At 43.2% G+C, this 26,506-nt stretch overlaps 2 protein-coding genes across 35 annotated transcripts in view; one reads left to right on the top strand and one right to left on the bottom strand.

The window, feature by feature from the left end:
* Positions 1-19,951, bottom strand: part of BEND6 (BEN domain containing 6) — a 65,972-nt gene extending 46,021 nt beyond the window's left edge. For 2 of the 5 annotated variants that reach the window (XM_017345217.4, XM_017345218.4), the window contains exon 1: positions 19,811-19,951. The gene's annotated coding sequence lies outside the window, so the exon portion shown is untranslated. Of the gene's footprint in view, positions 1-8,933; positions 9,027-18,951; positions 19,354-19,810 lie in introns of those variants that run through there. The other 3 variants (XM_089333101.1, XM_017345216.4, XM_002714516.6) reach the window with 3 other exon arrangements.
* DST (dystonin) overlaps positions 19,812-26,506 on the top strand; it is a 483,923-nt gene continuing 477,228 nt past the window's right edge. For 25 of the 30 annotated variants that reach the window (XR_007923259.3, XR_011388661.2, XR_016233970.1 and 22 more), the window contains exons 1-2: positions 19,812-19,992; positions 20,576-20,637. Coding sequence is in view for 24 of the 30 variants with exons in the window: in XM_051855540.3 (XP_051711500.2) it covers positions 19,812-19,992; positions 20,576-20,637 (243 nt within the window). In the remaining 6 variants the exon portion in view is untranslated. The remainder of the gene's footprint in view (positions 19,993-20,575; positions 20,638-26,506) is intronic. The other 5 variants (XM_051855543.3, XM_051855548.3, XM_089333092.1 and 2 more) reach the window with 1 other exon arrangement.

A 26,506-nucleotide genomic window follows, 5' to 3' on the forward strand; every position in this document is an offset into this window, starting at 1 on the left:
TACTAATTCCATTAGCAAGCATTTCAACTTTCTTTTGTTGCTTCCACCATTTTCAAATTACATCAAACACATTTTCAATTTCTAAGTTGTTCCAGCAATATCCTGATTTGAAAGATGGTCAATACATCCTGGGATGATTCAACAGTGCTGCCAAACTATGATAGCATTACTTAAGAGTGGCTTGGAGAGTATACGTGAGCCTAAGAAACATTAAGTATATTTGAAAGGCTGATCTGAGTTATTTGATGCTCTCAGTGATGGGGAAGGAAATAAAAACATTCTTCTCTGGCCAAAGTTCATGGATGTACTTTTACTGAGGCCAATTTAATGAATAAGCAGTAATACCATGTTTTGTCATGTGTGTAAACATTATCTTGAAAAGGAATTAATTTATCTCCCTTTTTGACATGCTCACATATTTCCCAGTTACATCCAATTCACTTAATAAAAATACACAGCTAACATTCACTGCTTAATATAAATGAGTCACTGTTATAACATATAATCTGTGCTAATTCAGATACGCTCTGCATAGATATAAATATTATTCACATTTTACAAATGAGGAAACAGGTCCACAGCGAATCCTAGCAAAAGCTCCCAGTTGGTAACTTATACACTAGGTTTTTGCTTTCTTCATCTAAGTCCTTCTTTTATAGGGTCTCTCTTGCCTGAATTTAAGCCCTGTTAAATATGTTCCCATTTCCCCAGCAATGGGAGTCTTGGCTTGCTCATCAAATGTTTCTTAGAACTAAAGTTCAAACACCAGTGCTGGAGATTTCTTTTTTTCTCTCATTCTTTTTCTTTCTTTCTTTTCTTTTCCGTTCTTTTCTTTCTTTCTCTCTCTCTTTCTCTCTCTTTCCTTCCTTCCTTCCTTCTTCCTTTCCTTCCTTTTCCTTTTCCTTTTCCTTTTCCTTTTCCTTCCTTCCTTCCTTCCTTCCTTCCTTCCTTCCTTCCTTCCTTCCTTCCTTCCTTCCTTCCTTCCTTCCTTCCCTCCCTCCCTCCCTCCCTCCCTCCCTCCCTCTCTTCCTCTCTCTCTTTCTCCCTTCCCTCTTTCCTTCTTTCCCTCCCTCTCCAGATCTCTTCTGCAGCCTTCCCTATTTTGCTAAGTCTGCAGATTCTTCTGCTCAGGCTCCCTTGCTTGTTGTCTTTCCAGTTAAGCCAAGAGTGGGTCTAGGCAGGCAATCACAGGCAGGGAAGCCAATGAGTTGGGAGAATGTATCCTCCTGGCTCCCTTCCTGTGGGTCACTTCAGATTTTATAGTAGCCCTGTCAACCCTTCCTTTCAGGTTGCAATAATCACTGCCTTCCCTACCCCTTCAGTCCAGGGCTAGTAACAGCCTCACTCTGATTAGGTACAGCACTACCTCTCATGGTTTCCCTACACCATGTTTTTTAAAAAAATATTAATTAATTTATTTGAAAGCCAGAGTTACAGAGAGGGAGAGAGAGGGAGAGAGAGGGAGGGGGAGAGAGAGAGAGAGAGCGAGAGAGAGCGCTTTCTTTGACTGGTTCACTTCTTAAATGGCCACAACAGCCAGGGCTATGCCAAGAGCTTCATCCTGGTCTCCCACATAGGTGCAGGGGCCCAAGCACTTGGGTCATGTTCCACTGCTTTCCCAGGTGCATTAGCAGGAAGCTGGATTGGGAGTGGAGCAGCTGGGACTTGAACAGACACCCATATAAGATGCCACCCATAACTTCTAAAATAATCTTTGAAAAAACCATCTCAAAGCATCCTAATTTTAATGGGTCATCTGTTTCTTGCCAGAACCCTGACTGATATAACACAGCAGGATCCTCATACTTCCTGACTGGCTGGGTGTCTATTAACTGACAGTCAGACAATTCCTTCTGCTGCCAATACTCCTATTACGTTGTTTCCCCCTGGACAGTTGATTCTGAAAATGTGCCTTGACCTATGCTGTTAGTTTACTGGGATATTACTGTTGTATTGAATAGAGTTGGTATTTCTGATTTCCATGGTCTGACAACGATCCATTCCACCACTGATTAAGTTCTATTTCCAATGACAAAGCTGTAGTACAAAGGAAAGGATAAAACCTTATTTTTTTGTTCTTCTATCCATGCATAAGTGCTCAGATCTCTATTACTGGATCAATACCTCTGCTGTTGCTAGCACTGGCTCCACACACATTAACTTCCTCATTGCCAACAGAGGTTCTCTGTTGCTCCTGACCTGGCAGAGAACCAAGTTCCAAATGATGCAGTCCTTGTTTTAACTGTAATTAGACAGTGCGACAGGCTTACTTTCATCTTGATGTGTTAAATAGGACTTCTGTAGAAGAGAGATAATGGCACAGAAAGCAGAGACTGGGAACAGACAATCTCCACCAGCTCCTCAGTGTCACCTCTCCCATCAACTGTCAATGAAAATCATACAGCTAAGGTTGCATCTACCTGAAAGTTTGCTAAGAAAGTATATGCAAAACTCAGGGACTCTGAACAAATTTCCTTATGGCTTTAGGGCCTCCAAAATATTTCCTAAGAAATGCCAGTTTTTTGAGTATTTTCTCCTTCATTATTCTTCTGTGACTACCTGTCCCCTCTATGTTTCTGGGTCTTTCCCCTTCATTTATCCAAAAACACATATAAAGAGTTAAACCTGAAAGGGAATAAAGTCAATTAAAAGTTGCATTTGGGGATAATCATAAGTCATGTAAAATATCTCTTACTTCACTTCTTTTGATTAATATAGAACAATTTATTTATCTTGAGAAGTTGAGAGCAAAATGAGATCATTACACTTTTTGCTTCAAATAAATGTGTTCTACAACTTCAATAACTTTTGGATCAATTTACATTTACAAAATGTAATAATTTTGATCCCAGATCAATGTCTATGCATAAAAATTAGGAGTGATTCAACTTTCAAATACTAATTTATCTTATCAATTATAAAATGAAAGGATTAGATAATTTCTCCTTGAAATATCCTTTCCATTATACCCTATCTCAATATCATATATTAATGAAATAACTAGTTTCCATTTACCAGTGCTCCTATTAATTTGGTCCTTTTTTACTCTCAAAAGTTGAGGTCTAAATATAATGTATTCAGTCACAAATTTCAGATAATTTACTTAATAAATCACCTTATGTGGTTCCCCCTTCACCTATTACTAAAAATTTTATTTTACTTTTAATATTCTTTCATAGCACCTTGAAGCAAGATTAAAATTAAAAAATCAGCTATATCATACATTTTTACAAAGTTATTTTCTTTCTTTCTATGTACAGCTCATTTAGAAAAATACATTCATATATTTTTATGAGCAATGCTATTTTCCTAGCAATAAATTCATAGAATAATAAAAATGAAAGGGAATGTCAGAAGCCATCTTCCACTGTCTTTTTTTTTGATAATGTATATTTTTAAAGATTTATTTTATTTATTTGAAAGAGTTACAGAGAGAGGTAGAGACAGAGAGGTCTTCTATCCGATGTTTCACTCCCCAGATGGCTGAAATGGCTGGAACTGCACCGATCTGAAGCCTGGAGCCAGTAGCTTCTTCCAGGTCTCCACCATGGGTGCAGGGGCCCAAAGACTTGGGCCATCTTCTACTGTTATCCCAGGCCATAGCAGAGAACTGGATTGGAAGAGGAGCAGCCAGGACTAGAACCAGTGCCCATATGGGATGCTGGTGCTATAGGCCAGGGCTTTAACCTGCTGCGTCAAAGTTTAAGTTCATAATTGATCAAAAAGATAGGATTAAGTGTCAAAGGGATTACATAAATAAGACATAAATAATATCTGGGGGCTGGCGCTGTGGCTCACTGGGTAAGCCTCCGCCTGCGGCACCTGCATCCCATATGGGCGCCAGGTTCTAATCCTGGTTGCTCCTCTTCCAGTCCAGCTCTCTGCTGTGGCCCAGGAGGGCAGTAGAGGATGGCCCAAGTGCTTGGGCCCTGAACCTGAATGGGAGACCAGGAGAAGCACCTGGCTCCAGGCTTTGGATAAGCACAGTGCACTGGCCGTAGCGGCCATTTGGGGGGTGAACTAACAGAGGAAGACCTTTCTCTCTGTCTCTTTCTCTCTCACTGTCTATGACTATACCTGTCAAATATAAAAAAAAGGACCAATGTCTGCAAATAATAATTGATAGAATTAAAAAGGAGAGAATGAGCCTACATGGGAAGCAGGATACACAGCAGACTCATAGAATGGCAAATGCCCAAAACTGCACTCTGGCCTCAGAATCAGTCCTTAAGGCATTTGGATCTGGCTAAAAAGCCCATGAGAGTTTCACAGGCATGGAAAGCCAAGACAATGTGGCAAAAAAAAAAAAAAATGACCTAAATGAAAGATCTCTGTGAGTGAGATCCCAGCGGAAAGAAGGAGCCATCAAAGAAGGAGGTACCTTTCTCTGAAGGGAGGAGAGAACTTCCACTTTGAATATGGCCTTGTGTAAATAAGATCAGAGTTGGTGAACTCAAGAGGCTCCCATAGCCTTGTCAGCTCATGATAAGAGCTTCGGGTGATTACTGATGTCATAAATAAGAGTGTCACAAAAATTCACTCAACATGGATTAAAGACTTAAATCTATGACCTGACACCATCAAATTATTATAGAGCATTGGAAAAACCCTGCAAGATATAGGTACCGGCAATGACTTCTTGGAAAAGACCCCAGAAGCACAGGCAGTCAAAGCCAAAATTAACATTTGGGATTGCATCGAATTGAGAAGTTTCTGTACTGCAAAAGAAACAGTCAGGAAAGTGAAGAGGCAACCAACAGAATGGGAAAATATATTTGCAAACTGTGCAACTGATAAAGGGTTGATAACCAGAATCTACAAAGAAATCAAGAAACTCCACAACATCAAAACGAACAACCCACTTAAGAGATGGGCCAAGGACTTCAATAGACATTTTTCAAAAGAGGAAATCCAAATGGCCAACAGACACATGAAAAAATGTTCAAGATCACTAGCAATCAGGGAAATGCAAATCAAAACCACAATGAGGTTTCACCTCACCCCAGTTAGAATGGCTCACATTCAGAAATCTACCAATAATAGATGCTGGAGAGGATGTGGGGAAAAAGGGACACTAACCCACTGTTGGTGGGAATGCAAACTGGTTAAGCCACTATGGAAGTCAGTCTGGAGATTCCTCAGAAACCTGAATATAACCCTACCATTCAACCCAGCCATCCCACTCCTTGGAATTTACCCAAAGGAAACGAAATTGGCAAACAAACAAGCTGTCTGCACATTAATGTTTATTGCAGCTCAATTCACAATAGCTAAGACCTGGAACCAACCCAAATGCCCATCAACAGTAGACTGGATAAAGAAATTGTGGGACATGTACTCTATAGAATACTATACAGCAGTCAAAAACAACGAAACCCAGTCATTTGCAACAAGATGGAGGAATTTGGAAAACATCATGCTGAGAGAATTAAGCCAGTCCCAAAGGGACAAATATCATATGTTCTCCCTGATCAGCGACAACTAACTGAGCACCAAAGGGGAAACTTGTTGAAGTGAAATGGACACTATGAGAAACAGTGACTTGATCAGCTCTTGTCCTGATGGTTGATGTACAATGTAATACTTTATCCATTTTAGCTTTTTTTGTTGTTGTTCTAGTACCATTGGTTGAACTCTGTAATTAACACACAATTATTCTTAGGTGTTTAAATTTTAACTGAAAAGTGATCCCTGTTAGGAATTTGGAAAACATTATGCTGAGTGAAATAAGCCAATCCCAAAGGGACAAATACCACTTGTTCTCCTTGATAGGTGACAACTAACTGAGCACCAAAAAGGAAACCTGTTAAAGTGAAATGAACACTATGAGAAACGGTGACTTGATCAGCCCTCACCCTGACTGTTGATGAACAACTTAATACGTTATCCCTCTTAGTATTTTTTTTTGTTTGTTCTACTTAATACTTTTGGTTGAATACTCTAATCAATACACAATTATTCTTAAGTGCTGAAACTTAACTGAAAAGTGATCACTGTTAAATATAAGAGTGGGAATAAGAGAGGGAAGGGATGTGCAATTTGGGACATGCTCAAGCTGACTTACCTCAAACGGTAGAGTTAGAAACATACTAGGGGATTCCAATTCAATCCCATCAAGGTGGCATGTACCAATGCCATCTCACTAGTCCCAGTGATCAATTTCTGTTCACAATTGATCATACTGATAGGACTAAGAACCAAAGGGAGCACAGAAACAAGACTAGTGTCTGCAAATACTAGCTAATAGAATAAAAAAGGGAGAGAATGATCCAACATGGGAAGTGAGATACATAGCAGACCCATAGAATGGCAAATGTCCTAAACAGCACTCTGGCCTCAGAATCAGCCCTTAAGGCACGAGGATCCGGCTGAAATGCCCATGAGAGTATTTCAGGCATGGAAAGCCAAGACACTCTGGGGAAAAAAAAAAACCTAAATGAACGATCTCCGCGAGTGAGATCCCAGTGGAAAGAACCGGTCATCAAAGAAGGAGGTACCTTTCTCTGAAGGGAGGAGAGAACTTCCACTTTGACCATGGCCTTGTCTAATATGATCAGAGTCAGTGAACTCAGGGGGCTTCCATAGCCTTGGCAGCTCATGACAAGAGCCTTGGGTGATTACTGATGCCATAAACAAGAGTGTCAATTTGTTAAGTCAATAACAGGAGTCACTGTGCACTTACTCCTCATGTAGGATCTCTGTCCTTAGTGTGCTGTACATTGAGATTTAATGCTATAACTAGTACTCAAACAGTATTTTTCACTTTATGTTTCTGTGTGGGAGCAAACTTTTGAAATCTTTACTTAATGTATGCTAAACTGATCTTCTGTATATAAAGAGTATCGAAAATGAATCATGATGTGAATGGAAGGGGAGAGGGAGTGGGAAAGGGGAGGGTTGCGGGTGGGAGGGACATTATGGGGGGAAGCCATTGTAATCCATATTCTGTACTTTGGAAATTTATATTCACTAAATAAAAGTTTAAAAATAAATAAATAAATAAATAAATAAGAGTGTCAATTGTTAAATCAACAATGGGAGTCACTGTGCACCTCCTCCCCATGCAGGACCTCTGTCCTTAATGTGTTGTACTATGTGAATTAACAGTAAAACTACTACTCAAACAGTATTCTAAACTTTGTGTGTCTTTGTGGGTGCAGTCTGTTGAAATCTTTAGTATATACTAAGCTGATCTTCTGTATATAAAGATAATTGAAAATGAATCTTAATGAAGAATGGGATGGGAGAGGCAGTGGGAGATGGGATGGTTGTGGGTGGGAGGGAGGTTATGGAGGGGAAAGCCACTATAATTCAAAAATTGTACTTTGGAAATTTATATTTATTAAATAAAAGTTGAAAAAAAAGAAAAAAGGTAAAATGTTACCATGTAGGTAGTTCAACATAGTCTTCTAGTCTGAGTCTCTTCCAGGTATTTTAGATGGTTCACAAAAATGGTTATAAACAAAGGCCCTAGCAGTAAATTGCCTGGCTCCATGACCCTGGCTCCAATAAGTACTACCCATGCAAACTTTCTATGTCTCTGCTTCTTCATTTCTGAAATATAGTAACAGTACTCCATTATGAGTTGATATGTTTGTCTTATAATAACATCTAACTTATTTATCTAATATTTTTATTAGTGACTGAAGGAAATAGAGCCAGATTGCAATCATACAAATTTAGATCAAATGTAGGAGTAGAGGGGTGTTCATAACAGTGGGGGCAGAACAGAGCTTCAAGAAACACAGCTAATTAACCTCAATACCTATGATGCTACATTACATAAACCTCAATTTTATCCAAAACTATATAGAAAATATTATGAGAGCTACCTATTTTATGAAGGACAGTCAGGTGACTTTCAAGAGAGAGATTTTATCCCAAAGTGGGAATCTGCCTGGACTCCAAGCTTCTTTAGCTTTCTGGAGGTGCTGGCTTGATTTTATCCTAGTGAGTGTGATAGGGACATGCAATAAAAAAGATAGGAGTGGGTGCCAGAGCTGTGGTCCAGCGGGTTAATGCCCTGGCCTCCCATATGGGCATCCCATATGGGTGCTGGTTCTAGTCCCGGCCGCTCCTCTTCCAATCCAGCTCTCTGCTATGGCCTGGGATAGCAGTAGAGGATGGCCCAAGTCCTTGGGCCCCGGCACCCATGTGGGAGACCTGGAGGAAGCACCTGGCTCCTGGCTTCGGATTGGTTCAGATGAAAGACTTGTCTCTCTCTCTCTGCCTCCCTCTCCCTCTCTCTCTCTGTGTAACTCTAACTTTTAAATAAATAAATAAATTTTTTTTTAAAAAAAGATAGGAGAACTATAATAATTTTTTAGTAAATGGAGACTTCTGAGATTGAAGGATTAGGAGAGACAGTCTAGGCAAATTCTTCACAGACTAAAAAGAGATTACCATGTATATTGTATGCCAGGAAACATCTGATATTCTGCTGGACTGTTAGGTTGGCCTGCATTAATCTGGGTAGGGGTATTCCAAGGATACTTGGAAGAAGGGAAGAGTAGCTGCCCATCAAGCCCCAACTAAGAGGACTTCCTTTAGCAGCGGGGCTGTAGTAGGTAGGGAGGCAGTGCAAAAATATACCATAGATATGGGTTTTAAGTGCTGGAGAATCCTTATGCTGCTCACTAGAGGATTAAATCACTAAATGCATATAAAACATTTAGCAGTGGCTCAGCAGAGAGATGCTCAATAGTGTTGGCTGCAACTACAAATTAGTACATTGTCCATACCAATGCAGCCACTCAGGAATAAAGAAGACCAATGTTGTCCATGTCTTTTGGAAGAGGGGGACAGATGAATAATGACCATACCAACCAACTCCTAGGGTGTAATTGGTGCCCCTTAATCCAGGCATTGAAATCTGGATATTTTAACTGAATGTTTTAAAAATTATGTTAAGAGGGGCCGGCGCCGTGGCTCACTTGCTTAATCCTCTGTCTGCAGCGCGGGCATCCCATATGGGTGCTGGTTCTAGTCCTGGTTGCTCCTCTTCCAGTCCAGCTCTCTGCTGTGGCCTGGGAAAGCAGTAGAAGATAGCTTGAGTACTTGGGCCCCTGCACCTGCATGGGATACCAGGAAGAAGCACCTGGCTCCTGGCTTCGGATTGGTGCAGTTCCGGCCGTAGCAGCCATTTGGAGAGTGGAAGGAAGACCTTTCTCTCTGTCTGTCTCTCTCACTGTCTATAACTCTACCTGTCAAATAAATTTAAAAAATTATTTTAAGGCCGGCACCGCGGCTCACTAGGCTAATCCTCCAACTGCGGCACTGGCACTCTGGGTTCTAGTCCCGGTTTGGGCACCGGTTCTGTCCCAGTTGCTCCTCTTCCAGTTCAGCTTTCTGTTGTGGCCCAGGAGGGCAGTGGAGGATCTCCCAAGTGCTTGGGCCCTGCACCCACATGGGACACCAGGAGGAAGCGCCTGGCTCCTGGCTTCGGATCGGTGCAGCGCACCATCCGTAGTGGCCATTTTGGGGGTGAACCAATAGAAGGAAGATCTTTCTCTCTGTCTCTCTCTCTCACTGTCTAACTCTGCCTGTCCAAAAAAAATTATTTTAATAATTAATTTTATTTATGATTTTTCTTATTTCCTTAGAGATGGACAGAGACAGAGAGAGGGAAGGAGGGAGAGATACAGAGAGCAAGCAAGCAAGAAACCCATCTGCTGGTCCTATTCTTAAATGTCTGCAATAGCTTGGGATGGGCCAGGCTGAAGCCAGGAGCCAAAAACTCAGTCTAGGTCTCCCATATGGGTGGCAGGGATCCAAGCACTTGGATCATCCCTGGTGCCTCCCAGGGTATCCATCAGCAGGAAGCTGGAGACAGAGTAGGGCTGGACCTGGAATGCAGGCACTATGATATGAGACGTGGAGAACTGAAGCAGTGTCTTAGCAGCTATGTCAAATGTCTTCTCTTCAAGACCCAGATTTTTAACAGTTTACCAGATTGAAGACCACCAGGAAGTCTTGTACATTAAATATAGTCTTGCAATGTCTTCTCAAGGTGGGTTTCTTCCTCATTACAAATGGCCATGGAGTGAAATTACACAGAGAATAGTGCCTTCTGGGCCCAGGTCATGGTGTTGATCCAGTATTTCTCTGTGTGGAATGCATTGTTATTGTGTCATCAATCCTGGAACGGCTAGAGGATCAGAAGGGAACTTGGAAGAAAACAGGTGGAACATCCCTAATCCAAAACTATGAACTCTGGAGCATTTCTGGTCCCAAGCATTTCAGATTTGGGATATTCAACTTGTGGAACCAGCTAGATTGAGAGACAGTTTCATAATGAAATAACACTGTGAGAGAATGTGATCACGATGATGGGGCATTGAGACCTAGTGTCCTAGAAATATGGTGGTAGGAGGGAGGCAAGGCCCCAAGTAGGGCAAGGGTAGTGTCTTAGTCATTGTTATGCTCCTATAATAGAATATCATGGAAATGAGTGTAGATTTATTGGCTTGCAGTTCTGGAGGTTGGAAATTCCAAGTATCAAGGTACTGGCATTTGCTGAAGGCTTTCTTGCTGTGTCATACCATGGAAGAAGCAAGAAAGGAAGGAGAGAGAAGTTGAACTTGCCCTTTTAAAAGGACCCAGTAGCGGCCGGCGCTGCGGCTCACTAGGCTAATCCTCCGCCTTGCGGCGCTGGCACACCAGGTTCTAGTCCCGGTCGGGGCACCGGATTCTATTCCAGTTGCCCTTCTTCCTTGCCAGCTCTCTGCTGTGGCCAGGGAGTGCAGTGGAGGATGGCCCAAGTGTTTGGACCCTGCATCCCATGGGAGACCAGGAGAAGTACCTGGCTCCTGCCATCGGATCAGCGCGGTGCGCCGGCCGCGGCGGCCATTGGAGGGTGAACCAACAGCAAAAGGAAGACCTTTCTCTCTGTCTCTCTCTCTCACTGTCCACTCTGCCTGCCAAAAAAAGGGGGAAAAAAAAGGACCCAGTAGCAGCATTAATCCAAATTTTTTTAGAGATTTGTGTATTTGAAAGGCAGGATTACAGAGAGGGAGACACATACAATACACACATACACAAAGAGAGAGAGACAGAGAGAGAGAGAGAGAAAGGGAGCGAGAGAGAGAGATCTTCCATTGGCTTATTCACTCCCTAAATGACTGCAGTGGCTGGCTAGGGCTGTGCCAAGCTGCAGCCAGGAGCAAGAGCTTTTTGCAGGTCTCCCATGTGGGTGCAGGGGCCCAAACACTTGGGCCATCTTCTACTGCTTTCCCACACCTTCAGCAGGGAGCTGGATCAGAAGTGGAACAGCCAGGACTTGAATTGGTGCCCATATAAGATTCTGGCATTGCAGGTGGCAGCTTAACCTGCTATGCCACAGTGCTAGCCCCTCCAATCACCTCTTAAAGTCTCACCTCCTAATACTGTCACAACATCCATCAAACTTCAACATGAGTTTTGGAGGGGACAAACATTGAAACCATAGAGTTCCACCCCTAGTGGGATGGTCAAAATAATACGTAGCTGGAACTGTGTACTGATATGAATAAGTGACCTTCCTACCATGGCATACAGAATTACCCTGGTGGTACTGAGGTTCCAGTTACCAGGTCTGAAGGTCAGAATAGCCCACAGAGAGTTGTTGAACTCATAAATTGTTTTTTTGTTTAAAGATTTATTTATTTATTTGAAAGTCAGAATTACACACAGAGAGAAGGAGAGGCAGAGAGAGAGAGAGAGAGAGAGGTCTTCCATCCATCCGCTGGTTCACTCCCCAACCAGCCGCAACGGCCAGAGCTGTGCCAATTCAAAGCCAGGTGCTTCCGCGTCTCCCTTGCAAGTGCAGGGGCCTCCTCCACTGTTTTCCCAGGCCATATCAGAGAGCTGGATTGGAAGTGGAGCAGGTGGGACTCGAACCAGTACCCATATGTGATGCCGGCATCGCAGATGGTGGCTTCACCAGCTATACCTCAGCACCAGCCCCAAAACCTCATAAATTGTGACTTGGGGCAGGCTGTATGAAGAGCAGGGGCTGGATTCACCATTGTGTCTAGGAGTAGTTTCTGGGAGCCTGATACTAAAACCTCTTGTTTTCATTTTTAGGCCTAGATACTATGGCAATCTTTAGAGAGTCTGAATTTAAGACTAGATTTTAGGACAAGTGTATTGACTCGAGATGGGCTTATCTATTCAAACATCTCGATATCAATTGGGATATTTATTTCGTTTGAAGGTAGCTTGGGAACTGAGTTAGCCCTTCATTCTGTAACAGAAGTCTGTGGAAGCAGTCCTGGATAGTTAGCACAGCCTTAGCATTGACATTCTGATGGAAATTCCTTTAGGAAGCTCAACTTGTCTCCATCCCACTATGTCTAAAGCTACAAGAGGACAAAGAAACTCACAGGGCATCATCTTTACTTAGAGTAGGCAGGATTCAAATCCACTTGGGAGCCTTCTCTGAAATTTACGGGTTAGAGTAGAAATTTTTCTTTGCTCATTCTAGACTGACAGGGCCTGAAACACTTCTCTGTCTCAGGGTATTCAGGTTATGTCAGTGTTGATAAATTGAGAGAATGATCTGATACTGTACTCAGAAGCCTTAGTACTTATGTGGATTTGTATCATTCTGGCGCTTCTCATTTTGGAGGGGGATGGCAGATGACTCAGGAATCGAGGAAGGGGCAGGCACTGTGGCACAGTGGGTAAGCCACCACTTTCCAAGCTTGGATCCCATAATGGAGTGGTGGGGTTCAAGTCCTACCTCTGCTTCTGACCAAGCCTCCTGCTACTACATACCCTGGGAGGCAGCAATGAAGGCTTAAGTACTCGGGGCCTTGCCACCCACGTGGGAGACCCACATGGATTTCTGGACTCCTGGATTCAGCTTGGTCCAGCTGCAGCTGTTGTGAGAATTTGGGGGTGTGAACCAGTAGAAGCAAGATCTCTCTCTCAATCTCTGCCTTTCAAATAAATGAAATAAATACCTTAAGAGTCTAATGAAAGGAATGAATTATAGGTTATGAATTATGTTTTCCAAAGGAGATAAAAACCTTTACACATTTCAGGTCCCTAGAAACCCATATGTGAATTCCAGGTTAAGAATTTCTACCATAGAAACGGGACAAGAAAGAACAGATGTTATGTTTTTGGCTTTCTTCTTTGAAATATAAACTCTACTCTCTTTTGGTTTAGTGTACTTATAGATTATTTTTTCCATTTCTCTCTATAAAATAATTGGGACTACAAAGACATTTTAATATGTACTTTTTTTTCTGTCCCTAGATTCATGGGATGGCATTAAGTGGGATAATTTCAATAACCTCTGGAACTACGTGTTATTGAAATGTCTTTTACTAATCATCAGTTACTCATTGCAACTTTCTGTTTTCCTTGGTACAACAGGTATCTCTGTTCTCTTATTCAAGCTGTCAGCACATTGATGCATTAGCATACAAATCTATTAGTAGGGAGCTGGCATGGTGCACAGTGGGTTAAGCCCATGTCGGAGCACCGGTTCCAGTCAAGGCCATTCTGTTTCCAATCCAACTCCCTGCTAATGTGCCTGGGAAAGCAGCAGGCCCAAGTGCTTGGGCCCTTGCCACTCACATGGAAAACCTGGATGGAGTACCAGGCCCCTGGCTTTTGTCTGAAAGATCTTTTCCCTATCTCTCCCTTTCTGTCATTCTGTTTTTGTCTTTCAAATAAATAAATCTTAAGAAAAGTCTTTTAGTTGAAAATCCTCAGTGCAAGAGTTTCAAATGACAATTATTGGAACAAATCTAGTTATTCAATGTTGTAGTTTTATTATCAAGATGGTCTTTTGATTCATAAATATTAACAAAGAATTTACTCATTTCATAATGTATTTACTATACAACTATAGCCTCTCATATTATTTTTTTCTTTTTTCATTTAAGAACTTGAAAATGCTTGTAACTTATATGGCAGTTCTCACCTTTGATCTAGAAGGCAATACCTTCAGCTTTTATATTTGCTTTGTAAATTGCCCATTCTCAGGAACAGTGGAAATATGTACACTATCTGAATAATAATAATGAACAATACTACTCAGTGATTTATGACTCTAAGAGTTGTATAATTTGATTTATGAACAGCTCTCAAATTTTCCATTGGCAGTTCATACAACTATGAGTAAATTTTCTGGCCAAATGACTCAGTATTTTCCTGCATGACTAATCCTACACTCAGTGTGGAAACTATATAAATGAATTCTATTTGCTTGTGGATAATAAATGATTACTCCCTAAAAACTGTCTGCAAAGCATTATGTTGTAGATAAATTCAATTATATTGATGGCTTTAAGCTCTCAAACTCAGAAGACTTTTTGGAAAAGTCTGTAATGCTAACAAAACAAACTCTGCCCCTCACCCCGCAGTCTAGTAACCCAGAGGATGACAAATTCTAATTAGGCTCTAGAATTTCTAAAATATTAAAAGAACAATCTGGAATGCTTCCATTTAAGATATTTTCTATTATAATGATGGTTTTAGGTTATTTTAAAATTTTTCATTATGGTAAGGTGAATATAAAGTCTGTTTTCAGGGAACATTTGCTGAAAATAATGTTTGATATGACTGCACATTATAATTGTATTTCCTTCAAAAACTCAAATATTGTAGACAATGTTAATCCACCCTGATTGTGGTGGTTGGAAATCACCTCCAGATTACATGAGATGACATAGCCTGTTCCAGATGGCATAGCTCCTCCACTATTCATACAAGCTCATGTGAAAGACTTCACCTAGGAACACGAAGGCTACCAGTCCAAAATCAACATGATTTATCTTTTGCTAATTCACTGACAGAGACATTCTTGTTTTCAAGTGGGTAATAGTTCAATGTAATGCCCCGTGTGACCACCAGTGGGGTGATTCACTCACTTGCATACAGGTTCGTATAGAAAACTAGGGCTACATTCCCAGGTACTCCTTATCTTTTCCTGAAAATCATTCTTCAAGTGTGAATTTTAGTAGCCAGGGTTGATGGAGAGGAGACCACAGGCAGGAGCCATGGTAACTAGTGAGGCTCAATCTTAACTCTGCAGAACCAAAAACAGCCATAGAGGGCACTGAACTTTCTGGGGGTTGGAAGAACCTCAGAGTATGTTGAAATCAATTGCTAAGTCACACATCCCCAGGAGAATGCCCTCTTCTCTCCTGTCTTCAATTCTTCCTCTCCCGTCACTGTGTCTACTTCCCAAATTCTCTGGACACTTGTTTGGAAACCCCTTTCCTGACAAAAGGCTCATTGTTGGCCTTTACTCGGGCTCTAACTGTTTTCCCACTTATCCCCTTTGCAGTTAAACTTCTCTAAAGATTGAAGACAAATTCTCTTTTTTTCACCATTCATTTCCTTTTAAATCCGTTAATGTAGGGCTTTAACCTTTCCTTCCACAGTGAGTCAGTTCTCTGGAAGGTTTCCAGAGGCCTCCCTGTCCCAGTCCTCACCCTCCTTTGCCTCCCATTTGCGCATCTGTTCTAGGGAGCCACTAAATTGGAGCATTCCCCACGTGGCTTCCACAGGCCTGCCTTTTGCTCTCCCTGCAACCTACAGATGGAAGCTGTCTCCTTTCTACAGTGTTTTCTGTTGTCACTTCCCTGACTTCAACAATGCTCCTGACTCCATCAGTTTCTGGTTCGACATCTCCATCCACATTTTCATGGCCTTGTTGGATATTTTCACATCTTTCTGATACCTCCACCTTAGCAGGTCTAAAACATAGTTTGTGATCTTCTGCTTCAAAACTATTCCTCTATCCTAGCTCAGAGTTTGAGTCGTCAGGGTAGGTATTTGGTGCAGCATTTAAGACACCTTTGGGGATGCCTGCATCCCCTCTGAGTTCTGGGTTCACAGCCCAACTTGCTTCTGATTCTAGCTTTCTGCTAACATGCACCCTGGGAAGAACCGGGTGATAGATCAAGTGTTTGGGTCCCTGACACCTACATAGGGGCCTGGATTGAGTTCTGGGCTCCTGAATTCAGCCTGGCTCAGTCCTAGCTGTTGCAGGCATTTGGGAAGTGAACCAATAACGGAAGTTTTCTGTCTGTCCCTGTCTCTCTACCTTTCGAGTAAAAACATTTAAAAAAAAATTGATTTCATCTTCAATTCCTCCTTTTCCCTCAGATGGTTTCTAGAGAGCTCAGGATGGAAACTTTTCTTCTTCCTAATCTGTGAACTAGGAACTTGTGCCTCAATCTCCTACCTCTAAAGGAGTACCGCAGAAAATGTTTCTGTCATTTTAGTAAAGGACCCTACTTACTCCTTGGGAGATGGAAACAGTTAGTGATGGAGGAAACTGGAGAGGGCCTGCTAGCTACTAATGAACAGGCAGGGCTGAGGAATAAAAGATCTCTTCTCATACACAGGCCTGTCCCTTGCTCTCATGCTGTGTGCCTTAGGGATTGGAAAGGCTCTGATTAGCCTCTGCCCTCTATGAAGCAATGTGTCCTGATTAACCTGTTGTTCTTTAGCAGTGACCAGGTGGGCAAAGTAAGAAGAGAAGGAGTAAGATTCTCCATTTTGGCTTTGAGTCTCAGCCACACCCTCCCATCTTACTTCACCCTGAATTATGCTGATATTCTTATTTCCTTTGGGTCCTTGTGTCTATTCCCAATTAGGTTGAGAATGAAAGGGAAGAACTATATGATGGATTACTTTTTACATGCCTGATATCAAACTTTCTTATTTCCTCTGACCCATTTGTGTTCTCTTGGGTGACAAAGCTAATTCATTGTCATAAAAAGTCAACAAATTATATACAAATAATCCCATTATGACTTTTCATTTTTGGCATGAAAGATTTTGGTCATGGGCTTTCCTCCTCCATTATTGACTGAAAACTTTAAAAATTTTTTATGACTTTATATAATGCTAATTATTCTTTTTAAAATGAAAGCCTAGCAGCAAGAATAGGTATGAACTCTACTCAATTAGCTTCCAAAAAAGACTGATTGGCTGATTTAATATTTATTGAATTTCACAATTGCATTAGGTACCATATAAACACTCAGAAAGAATCAATTAATAACAGCCTTATTTGGAAAAGGAAATGATAAATTAGTAAAGCAAATCAGAAAGTAACAATGGACTCAGATACCAGATTCTTTTGAGGATTTGGTTTGCTTAGTATTAGTACCCTTCAGATAACTAATGCAAAGAGCTGAAATGATTGCCTCTAAAAAGAAGTATCTCTAATCCTATTGCATGGCAGTTAAGTATTTGCCTGCCAAGGGAGATAAATGATGTTCTTGTGCACACTTGAAACTTAAAAATGGCTGCAGCAAGACTGAGGGTGGTAACAATTGTGCTGAGGCAATAGCTAAGAGAACCACAATTGCTATTTAGTTGTTTTTTTGTTGTTAAAAATGCAGTTTAAGTGAAACTGGTTGCTATGCTGTGATTGTAATTTTAGACTTGTTTCTGTTTGAGGATTGATCACTGACAAGTCTTAGTCACTGAGAAGCATAAAGTAAAATGACCTTCCAAAATTCTACTAGGTATTTTCACTCATTGTTCACCAATGATTAAATCAGTTTTCTTGTTTTTAATCACTACCCCATGCCATAGATGAGGAAGGGCAATGGAGAGTGCTTATTTTCCTGATGAACCACACTCCACAGGCTCTCAGATCTCTTCACTAAGCTCTGCATGATAGACAGGAGTAAGTTTCTCACTGCAGAGGGCTGCGGTATCAGCAAACCTTTAGCCATGTGCATATGATGCAGTGCTCTGAGCCCCTCCAAGTGCCAGGAACCCGGGAAGGCTGTCCTGGTGTGTTCTGCAGCCTACACTCTGACATTCAAGATTGCCTCTTCAAGCAAGGTCCCTTTCATCTTCAACCCCAAGCAACTGAATGAGTGAGATGCAACATGCCAACAATTTGAACCTTGATTTCATTTTAGGAAACCAGCTGCAAGTAAGAAACCTTATGCATTGTTTTCCATGTCTTGAATCTGTCACTGAAGAGATGGCTCACACAATATCTCCTTGAGTTTATTTCAGTTATCACAGCTGGTAATAGTGACTGGCCTTGGGAGTATCAACCTTTAAGCTTTTATCCAGAAGCCTAGACTTGGCTTTATATGGTTTAAAAACGACCCTGATATTGAGAGCCTTTCATGCAAATAACAAAACTTCAGCATTCTCATCGATTCTTTTCACTGCATTTTGGAAGGTTACAAACTATTCTTTTCTGAGACACTTTCTTCAGTTTTTTAAATATTACGAGTCCCACCTAGTAGTTATTGGAAATTCCACAAATGTGACAATGTGTCACTTTGTCATTATCACCGCAGTTAACTTATGAAACACACAACCCGGCCCCACGCAGGCAAAGCCAACATCGCCTTGGGGGCAGCAGACCGCGGTACTGCACCGGCCCAAGGCCGCAGGATGCCGCAGACTGACTGCAGCGGCATCGGCTTTCCTGCCAAGTGGCCGTGGCCCTCCGCAGCTGCCGCGGTACCTCCGGCGTGGGCACCGCATCAGCGACCACTGTGAAAGACCCCGGCCACCAACTACAACATACTTTTTGCAGCTTATGAAGGAATGTGGGGGTAGGGGGTCGAGGGCAGTCAGTGTGCGCGCGAGTGTGACAGATCCCTATCGCCTCACCCTGCCCGCGACACAGACCAATCAATTCCCAACTTCCTTCACTGCCAGGTTCCTAAACCTGGAATCGCACGTTTCTTTCAAACACACTAAATGAGTCAGGCTTTTAGGAGAAACGAAGGGTATAACAGGATCTAACGTGCCCATTTTCTCGGCTGCGAAATAGCACCAAGTTTGGGGGTGCACGGTTTATGAACTATATACCCGAGCGTTTTGGGGCACTCCTTAGTTTCGAGGGGCCTGAGGGAGGGCTGGGCCTCCCGTTCCTGGAGGGCCCCAATTCTCCAGAAAGGCCCTTCCCGCTGTTCGCGCCTCAGCGTGTGAGGACCCCCAACCCCCCAACAAGCAATAGCTCACCGGGCTGCATCCTCCAAAGCCCCAGCCTCGGGGCGGGGCGCAGGGAGGTGGAGGTGGGGGTAACACCGCCTGGAGATTCCCGCCGGCGCCTTAAGGTTTTCCCCCTGGCTCCTTGGCGCCCCCTGACGCCGGGCTCAACAGCAACTCGGCCAAGGGAGGATGGACAGGTGGAAGCCCCAGGTGTCCCGGGGTCGAAGAGGCGCCCAGCCTGTTGACCCACTGACGGTGTCAAGTGCCGGGCGGCCCCGCGGGAGGGCGCTGGGCGCTCAGGCCCGGGCGCAGCCCGCGGCCGCCGCCGAAGCCGCCGCAGCCATGTCCGCGCGCCCGCGCTGCCGCAGCCCGGCCGTGATGTCATCAGCCGAGCCCCCGCCGCGGCGCCCCATTCCCGCCCCCCGCGGGCCGCCGCGGCTGCAGCCCGGGCTCTGCGTCCCCGCCCCGACCCACGTGCGCCCGGTTTCGGGGATGCTGAGGCCGGCGGCGGCCACAAGACGATGCGCGGGGCTCGGGCGGCGCTGCTCCTCCCCGCTCGCCGCGTCCCCGGCGGGGCTGCGCCCGGGGGCTGCGCACGGACGGGGGCGGGGGTGCCTCGGGAGGGAGGGGAGAGGCTCCCTGCCGCCAAGTCCCAGCCTCGTCGCCGTCTGCTGAGTCATGGCAAGCGCTTCCCGCAGCCCTGGATCACTCGCATAGCACGGTTGGCGCGGGGTGCGCAGCCATTGGGCTGGGCGCGGGGCCGCGAGCGCCGGGCATGATGCGCTGAGCTGCGCTCGCCCGTGCCCGCCGCCCAGGCGTGCGCCCCGCGCGGGTGCCTGTGCCGCCGCCCTCCAGCCCCGCCGCCGAGTCGCCCCCGCCTCGCCCGCACCATGATCGCCGCGGCTTTCCTCGTTTTGCTGAGACCCTACAGCATTCAATGTGCCCTCTTCCTCTTGTTGCTCCTGCTGGGCACCATCGCCACCATCGTCTTCTTCTGCTGCTGGCACCGCAAGCTCCAGAAAGGAAGGCATCCGATGAAATCAGTCTTTTCGGGTCGTTCAAGAAGCCGAGGTAAGGCGCGCCGCGACGGGCTTCCTCCGGTTCAGGGGGGTGGGGTGGGGGACGTCTATGCCGCTGTGGAGAGCGCCGCGCGGCTCCTTCCCTCCGCTGCAACCCCTACCCCTGTTGGCTTCCACTCCCACAGCTGAATACCTTGATTTATTTAACAGTCCTTGTCCCTTTGGCCCTCACTCCCAGCCTCTGGCCTCCCTGGTGTGGAGAGCCATGGCCATGCAGAGGGCTAGGCGGGCAGGAAGGGACTCACACTCTCAGGATCAGTTTGCTCAAGCCCCAAGGGTACTCCGAGTGGAGCCCGGGGCTGTATGGCAGTCTGGCTCTTATCCATCCTTCCCTGGAGCTTCGGGCCAAGAAAGTGAAGGCATGGCGAGTTTGGGGCTCCCCAACTCCCCCAGAACTTTCCCCGGAAACTTCTCGCATAGAAATAACCGAGAGAACGTTCGCGCCCCCACCCGCCTCGGGCCCGCCAAGTTCGAGGGGTCTTCAGTGTGCCTTGTCTCCCAGATAAGTCATCAGTAACTCGGAGGGTGAGGAACAAGGAGTTCAATAAAGTCTCCTTTTTCTCTTTTCTCCCCAGATGCTGTTATGAGATCTCACCACTATCGTTCTGAGGTAATTTATTTAGCGCGCACGCTCAAGGTCAGAAGAAGTTCTCTTTCCTGAGTACCAATATTAGTCATATGCGTGTTAAGAAACCAGTAGGACATTGAATGGCTAGCATGCTGCCCCTAAGGCGAAAGTGACGTGGTTCTTTCTGTTTTTTTTTTTTTTTTTTTTTTTTTTAAGTAATTCCACACTCGTGCCCAGCCAACGGTTTTAGCAAATGTCTTGTGTAGTTGAGCTGCTGTGCGGGAGGGGGAAAGGTAGCCTCTAGAAGCTCTGCCGACCTTAGATACATTTCGTCACAGGGTGGATATCACTTTAGTTTTCAGTCATGTGCTGGTGGAGGCTTTTTCTGGGTGCTGCTAGTTGACTGTGGTTGTGCACTTGGATAAATGAGACGAGAAGAGCTTTTAGGAGATTCGTGCAAAACTGTTCGATCCATATGCGTTTTGTTTGAGATCCTGTGCTGTCATGAAACCCTCCATGGTTTGTGGTGATGGATCTTTATCTGATGGTGTGAGCCGAAATGCTCGTGCTGGTCTCTACTCTCCGGACTTGGACCATCCGTCTAGAGCAGGTGACTGAGACACAGTGATGAGGGGAGACTGCTGTAGACCAGTTCCGTTGTAGATGGGACTGAAGCAAAACTCAAGCTCTGCCTGGCCCAGCATTTCTTCACGAGTTTTTGGGCCAGTCCCTACCTAGAGGAAGATCTTTTTTTGACAGTGTTCTCTCTTTTTGGGAAAGTTTCATGCAGCCAGGCTTGCTAGTTGCTGCTCGATGCAATTGACTCACCTTAGTAAAGATGTCCTAGTCACACACCCTCCATTTACTTCTGATTTCCCTGAAGTTATTTCACATGTTGTTTCACTAGCCTATCAGGTGTGTGGTTGCACCCCATTGGATTCTGGTGGCTGAAAAGCGTTGACTGCCTTTATTATAACATCATTTTAATGTTGCACTGTGAGGAGGAATTCTGCTGTGTCTAATCCTGGATGCTCAAGTTAGGATTCTAGAGAGAATCAATTAACCAGTGAGACAATCAGATTCTCCTTTCTCGGCTTTCCACTACCCAACTCTGTGGTGTTGGGAAACTGTCTTTAACTCTTGGCATCTCAGCTTTCCCTTCTGTAAAATAGGGCCACTACTACCTTGCAGGTGGTTATTATGAGAAATTAAATTTAAAAGAAACCCCACTTAGTTCACAGCAGGTATTCAGTACCCAGTAGCCATTTTTATTTTGCAAAATTGTATTTAGAAATATATAAAGATACAAGATGTGTTTGCAAATTTTCAGGTCTATTAACTCATTCAGGTTTTTGGGAAGTAATAGAAAGCATGTCTATTGTGAAGCAATGGTTTTTGAATGTCTAGTTCATTCAATAGAACATCTCAATAATGGTCACGGTACAAACATCAATATATAGGGTTTTGATTAAAAAAAAAGTCACCAGTTCCATACACATAAATGACAGAACCAGAATTGTAATTCTGTTACAGATTATTACACTATCCATCAGGCATTTCAGCTTAAGCAAAGCCAGAGAAAATGAGACAGCACCATGTCTTGTTTACTTTATTGCTTGGTTAACTGTTTGTCCTGAGTTGGCATCTGGTTAGGAAAGCTGGGGGTGGTTGTTTAATGTTTTAACCCATTTTATGAGATTCCTGGTACAGGTTGATATTCTTGTGTCTATTTGATATTTGCCTTATTAGACTGTGAGCTCCGTGAGGGCAGGACCGTGTCTCTCTTGTTTAGGGCTGTATGCCCATTGCCTGGCCCAGCATGTGGTCAATAGTTGGTTTTATTTAATTATTTTTTTTAAGATTTATTTATTTATTTTAAAGTCGGAGTTACACAGAGAGAGAAGGAGAAGCAGAGAGAGAGAGAGAGAGAGAGAGAGAGAGAGGTCTTCTACTTGCTGGTTCCCTCCCCAGTTGGCCACATTGGCAGGAGGTGCGTTGATCTGAAGCAAGGAGCCAGAAGCTTTTTCTGGGTGTCTCACATGGGTGCAGGGGTCCAAGGATTTGGGCCATCCTCTACTGCTTTTCTAGGCCATAGCAGAGAGTTGGATTGGAAGTGGAGAGTCCAGGACTTGAACTGGCACCCATATGGGATGCCGGCACTGCAGGCGGCAGTTTTATCCGCTATGCCACAATGCTGGCCCCAATAGTTGGTTTTAATAAATGTTTATTGCATGAATTAAAAATAACTCTTGGTGGGTGTTAGTTCTTCTAACTGGGCAAATACAACTGAGACAGAACAGAAAAAAATGCACTTTCTTAGGACCTTGTTCAGAAAATAAATTTAGTTAGAGTTTTTTTTTTTTTTCTGAGAAGATTGAAAACAATATTAGCTTGTTTCGTTGATAGACTACATATCAACAAGTACCTTTGATGCTATTTAATTAGTGAAATACTATTTAATTAGTGAATGCTATTTAGTTAGTGAAAATTCTGAGACCATTGTTGCATAAAAATGTTATATTTCATCATTGCATTTTGTACCACAAATAAAACATCTTCCCTTAGAAAAAACAGGGAAATGTTTTTCTTCTCGTTTTCTTTCAAAATTATATCTCCTGCAGGATTTTCTCCTTGAGGAAAGCCTCAGGATTTACTTGGTTTCTGGCATATTAAAAAACTTGAGTGTGAGTAGTATAATGGACATTCTTATTACTGCTTCTTAGCAGCAGCTGCAGCAAAATAATTAATTATCAAAGAAAATGTTTTGACTTTCTGGCAAGTCATAATCATATCGAACTGAGAAGTTAGTGCTCTCTGTTCTGCATTCCAATCTCAGTAAGTAGATAATTCACTTTCAGCATTTCTATCGTGATCCAGTGAGGAAAATGAGTTTGGGATCTTGCTGACTCACTTTGAAACGGGAAGGAGCTTTGCGAAAGTCCTTGGACAGATCAAGGAGTTCGGGGAGCACTTTGCTGCTTTCTTTGGTGGAGGATCTTGCTTCTGTACCCACACGCCCAGGAAGGAATCCATCTGGGCAGGAAATTTCAGTGTGTTCCTTCCAGGTAGTCAGAGCAGTCCTCCTCCAAGGGGAACAAATGGGGCCTCACGACCCGGATTGGAAGTGGGGAGAGTTCTGCAATAGGGAAAGTAGCCTCGCCTCTCCTCTGAGGAGTGCCACCATAAGAGCATATGTCTTCAGTTCCATGTCTTCCTCGTGAAGCTAGAAATAAGTCACATAGGTGGTTATGTTTTGGAACTATAACCCCCACCAGCCCTTTTTATTTTCACTTACTTGCAGACTTGTCTTTACTGGCTTTTTCGTAGATCTCAACGTTTTTAACGACAAAATATGAGAATGTGAAATTAATTCCCCTAGCACGGCCTAAACAGTGTAACCCCATTTCAGAACCTGATGGATAAAAAGACAGAAATATGTGTTTTGCCTATGCATACAAAAAAATTTGTCCAGAGTTTTCTGTTTCTCTTTTTGTTCTAAATAATTAATGAAGAGAAAGGATTTCATACTGATAAGAGGACACAGCCTAGAAACCAAGTACTCATTTCAGTTTTGAGAATCCTGACATCTAAGAAGTAAACTTTTCCTGGGGATATATGTTTTATGCTGTGACTTTAAACAATGATATACTGTTACCTTAGATTCTAGAATTCCTGATTTAAGGAAATTTCAGAAAGTGATATGGGTGGTTGAGGTACCAGTAGATCATAAGAGCGAGTCTTGGGAGTACTTCAGTAGAATAAAGACGATGAGAATGCCCTTTGAGAATGCTCAGGGTGAATAGTGGTAAATGATCCCTGTTCATCAGCTCAGTGGGATAAGGGAAGCCTTGTTTTATTCAAGGGGAGGGGAAGAGTATGTTTTCTATTTACCAGGATTTGAGTAAGTATCTTCACTTCCCGTTCCAGGCAAAGGGACCAAAAGAGTTAACTCAAGTTGAGCAGATCTCCAAGAGTCACATTGCAAGATAAGGACTGAGTAAAACAAGAATTCCCTGGCTACATTTTATCTATCCTGTGGTATTTAACTATGTCTCATAGCCCAGAGAGTAATATGCCCAGAACTGTCAATGAAAGAAATTAAGTTGAGCTTTTAGTAGACATTTCTTGTAAAGTGGAATTGGCAAATCCATAAAATCATGGAAATGATAATCTAGCCAAGCCCCTTGGCCTCCTTGTTTTTCCGCTTGTTTGCATACCAAAGCATGGGAGGATGGGTCATCACTGCTTCTCATTCAATTTGCATCTGTTATTAAGAATTGCCCAGTTTAGTGCATTAGTGAAAATGATAGTTTATTATGGAAGTTTCCTTTATAATTAGGTTATCCTTGTAAATAACTTATTTGTCTAGGGTTGAATTCTAGGTCTAGATTAATTTGTAATAATTAAGTCAATCATAAGTTATAAGTGTTTATGTAATATTCATTTAATGTCACTCATTTTTTTTTAGAATAAACATATTCACTTTTTCTTTCTGTACAAAATCTTATGTTAGGCACTAGAATTAACAAAGGTCTTTGATCTAGTCCCTACCCTTGGTGATTACTTCTAGGTCACTTCCAATATCAGTGCTGAAATTTAATAGTTGCTGATTTCTTCTGTTACAGTATCTGAACTGCTGCACTGTTCCAACTATGAGTCACAAATGTGATGAGAGCATTAGGAGCCGGGGAGTGCAAGTATACAGCCAATGCATGTGTTTAAAAGGCACATTTACCCTCCACAGAGCATATTACACCAGAATGAACCCTACCACTTACTTAACCCTTACTTTACCTACTTGGTGACAAAACAGAAAGAACAAAATAAAAAAGGAAAAAAAAAATCTCACTTTTTAGCCCCTGCATCTAAACTAATTAGCTGCTGTCTAAATTAAAATTGAAACAAAAATTTTATGGAGAAATTTGAATCTTTGTTGAATCCCATGATTCAAGAATGACTCTCTGAGATTCAGAGTACAAAACAGAACCACACAAGTACCATTGAGTACTGGTACAGTGTAGCAATAGGAGTTCAGAATCCTGGTTTTGAGTTCTAAGTTTGATGCTAGGTCACCTCTGTGAAGTTTCTCCAAGAGTCGCCGAGACTGAGACTCAACGTGAGGATGATCTCTGAATCCCCTTCTGGAAGTAAAGGCCACGTTTCTACTCTCTACAAAGCATCATGCTGAAAAGCATCTGTAAAACATGGTTCCTCACATTGAAGAGCTTAGGCAGCCCTCCCCTCCCAAATATACAACAAGCACAAATACCAAGCAATAAATTATGTCTCACAAATGGAAAGGAAGCAGTAGTTCTGGTGAAATGATTACATTTAGCTGGGGTAATCAGAGAAGCCTTCCAAAAGGAGGTGTCATTCCTGCTGAAATATGAAGAATGGATAATTAGTACCTGCGTAGACTGGGAGGGAATGAAACCAAACTCCCAGACTGGCAGAATGGGACGAGCATAGACAAAGACTTAGGGAAACACATGTTCAGCGCTCAGTGCATGAAAGTATGAGTAGAGCAGAAAAGGTTCTTGAGAGTGCACAAAGGAATATACAGTGGAAACCAGAGTAGGTGCAGCTAAAATAAAAATATTTTCTGTGTACTAGTTGACAGTTGACAAAAGGCTTTGACATAACATTGTAAATTGAACAACTTAGGAGGGCACCTGCTATGATTCCTGTTGAAGTGTAGCAAAACAAACACCTTCTAATTTATTTTGCAGCAACCACAACAAAACAGCCAGTCACTTTTATTCCACTTTCAAAAGGAATGAAGAATCATGGCCCCTGCTGGAGAGGGCCTGGGAAATGTTTTCATCAGTCCCTAAAGCAAATGGACGGCCTTTAGGGGGCCTTTCTGGTTACCCTACACCTGAGCCTTTGAAGGGCGAGATGTTTTTGAAGTCCATGGATCAGGCATCACTGGGTTGTA

The sequence above is a fragment of the Oryctolagus cuniculus genome, chromosome 5 (assembly GCF_051225735.1).
Source record: "Oryctolagus cuniculus isolate XC-2025 breed Fujian yellow rabbit chromosome 5, ASM5122573v1, whole genome shotgun sequence".
In the NCBI taxonomy this organism is placed as follows: Eukaryota; Metazoa; Chordata; class Mammalia; order Lagomorpha; family Leporidae; genus Oryctolagus; species Oryctolagus cuniculus.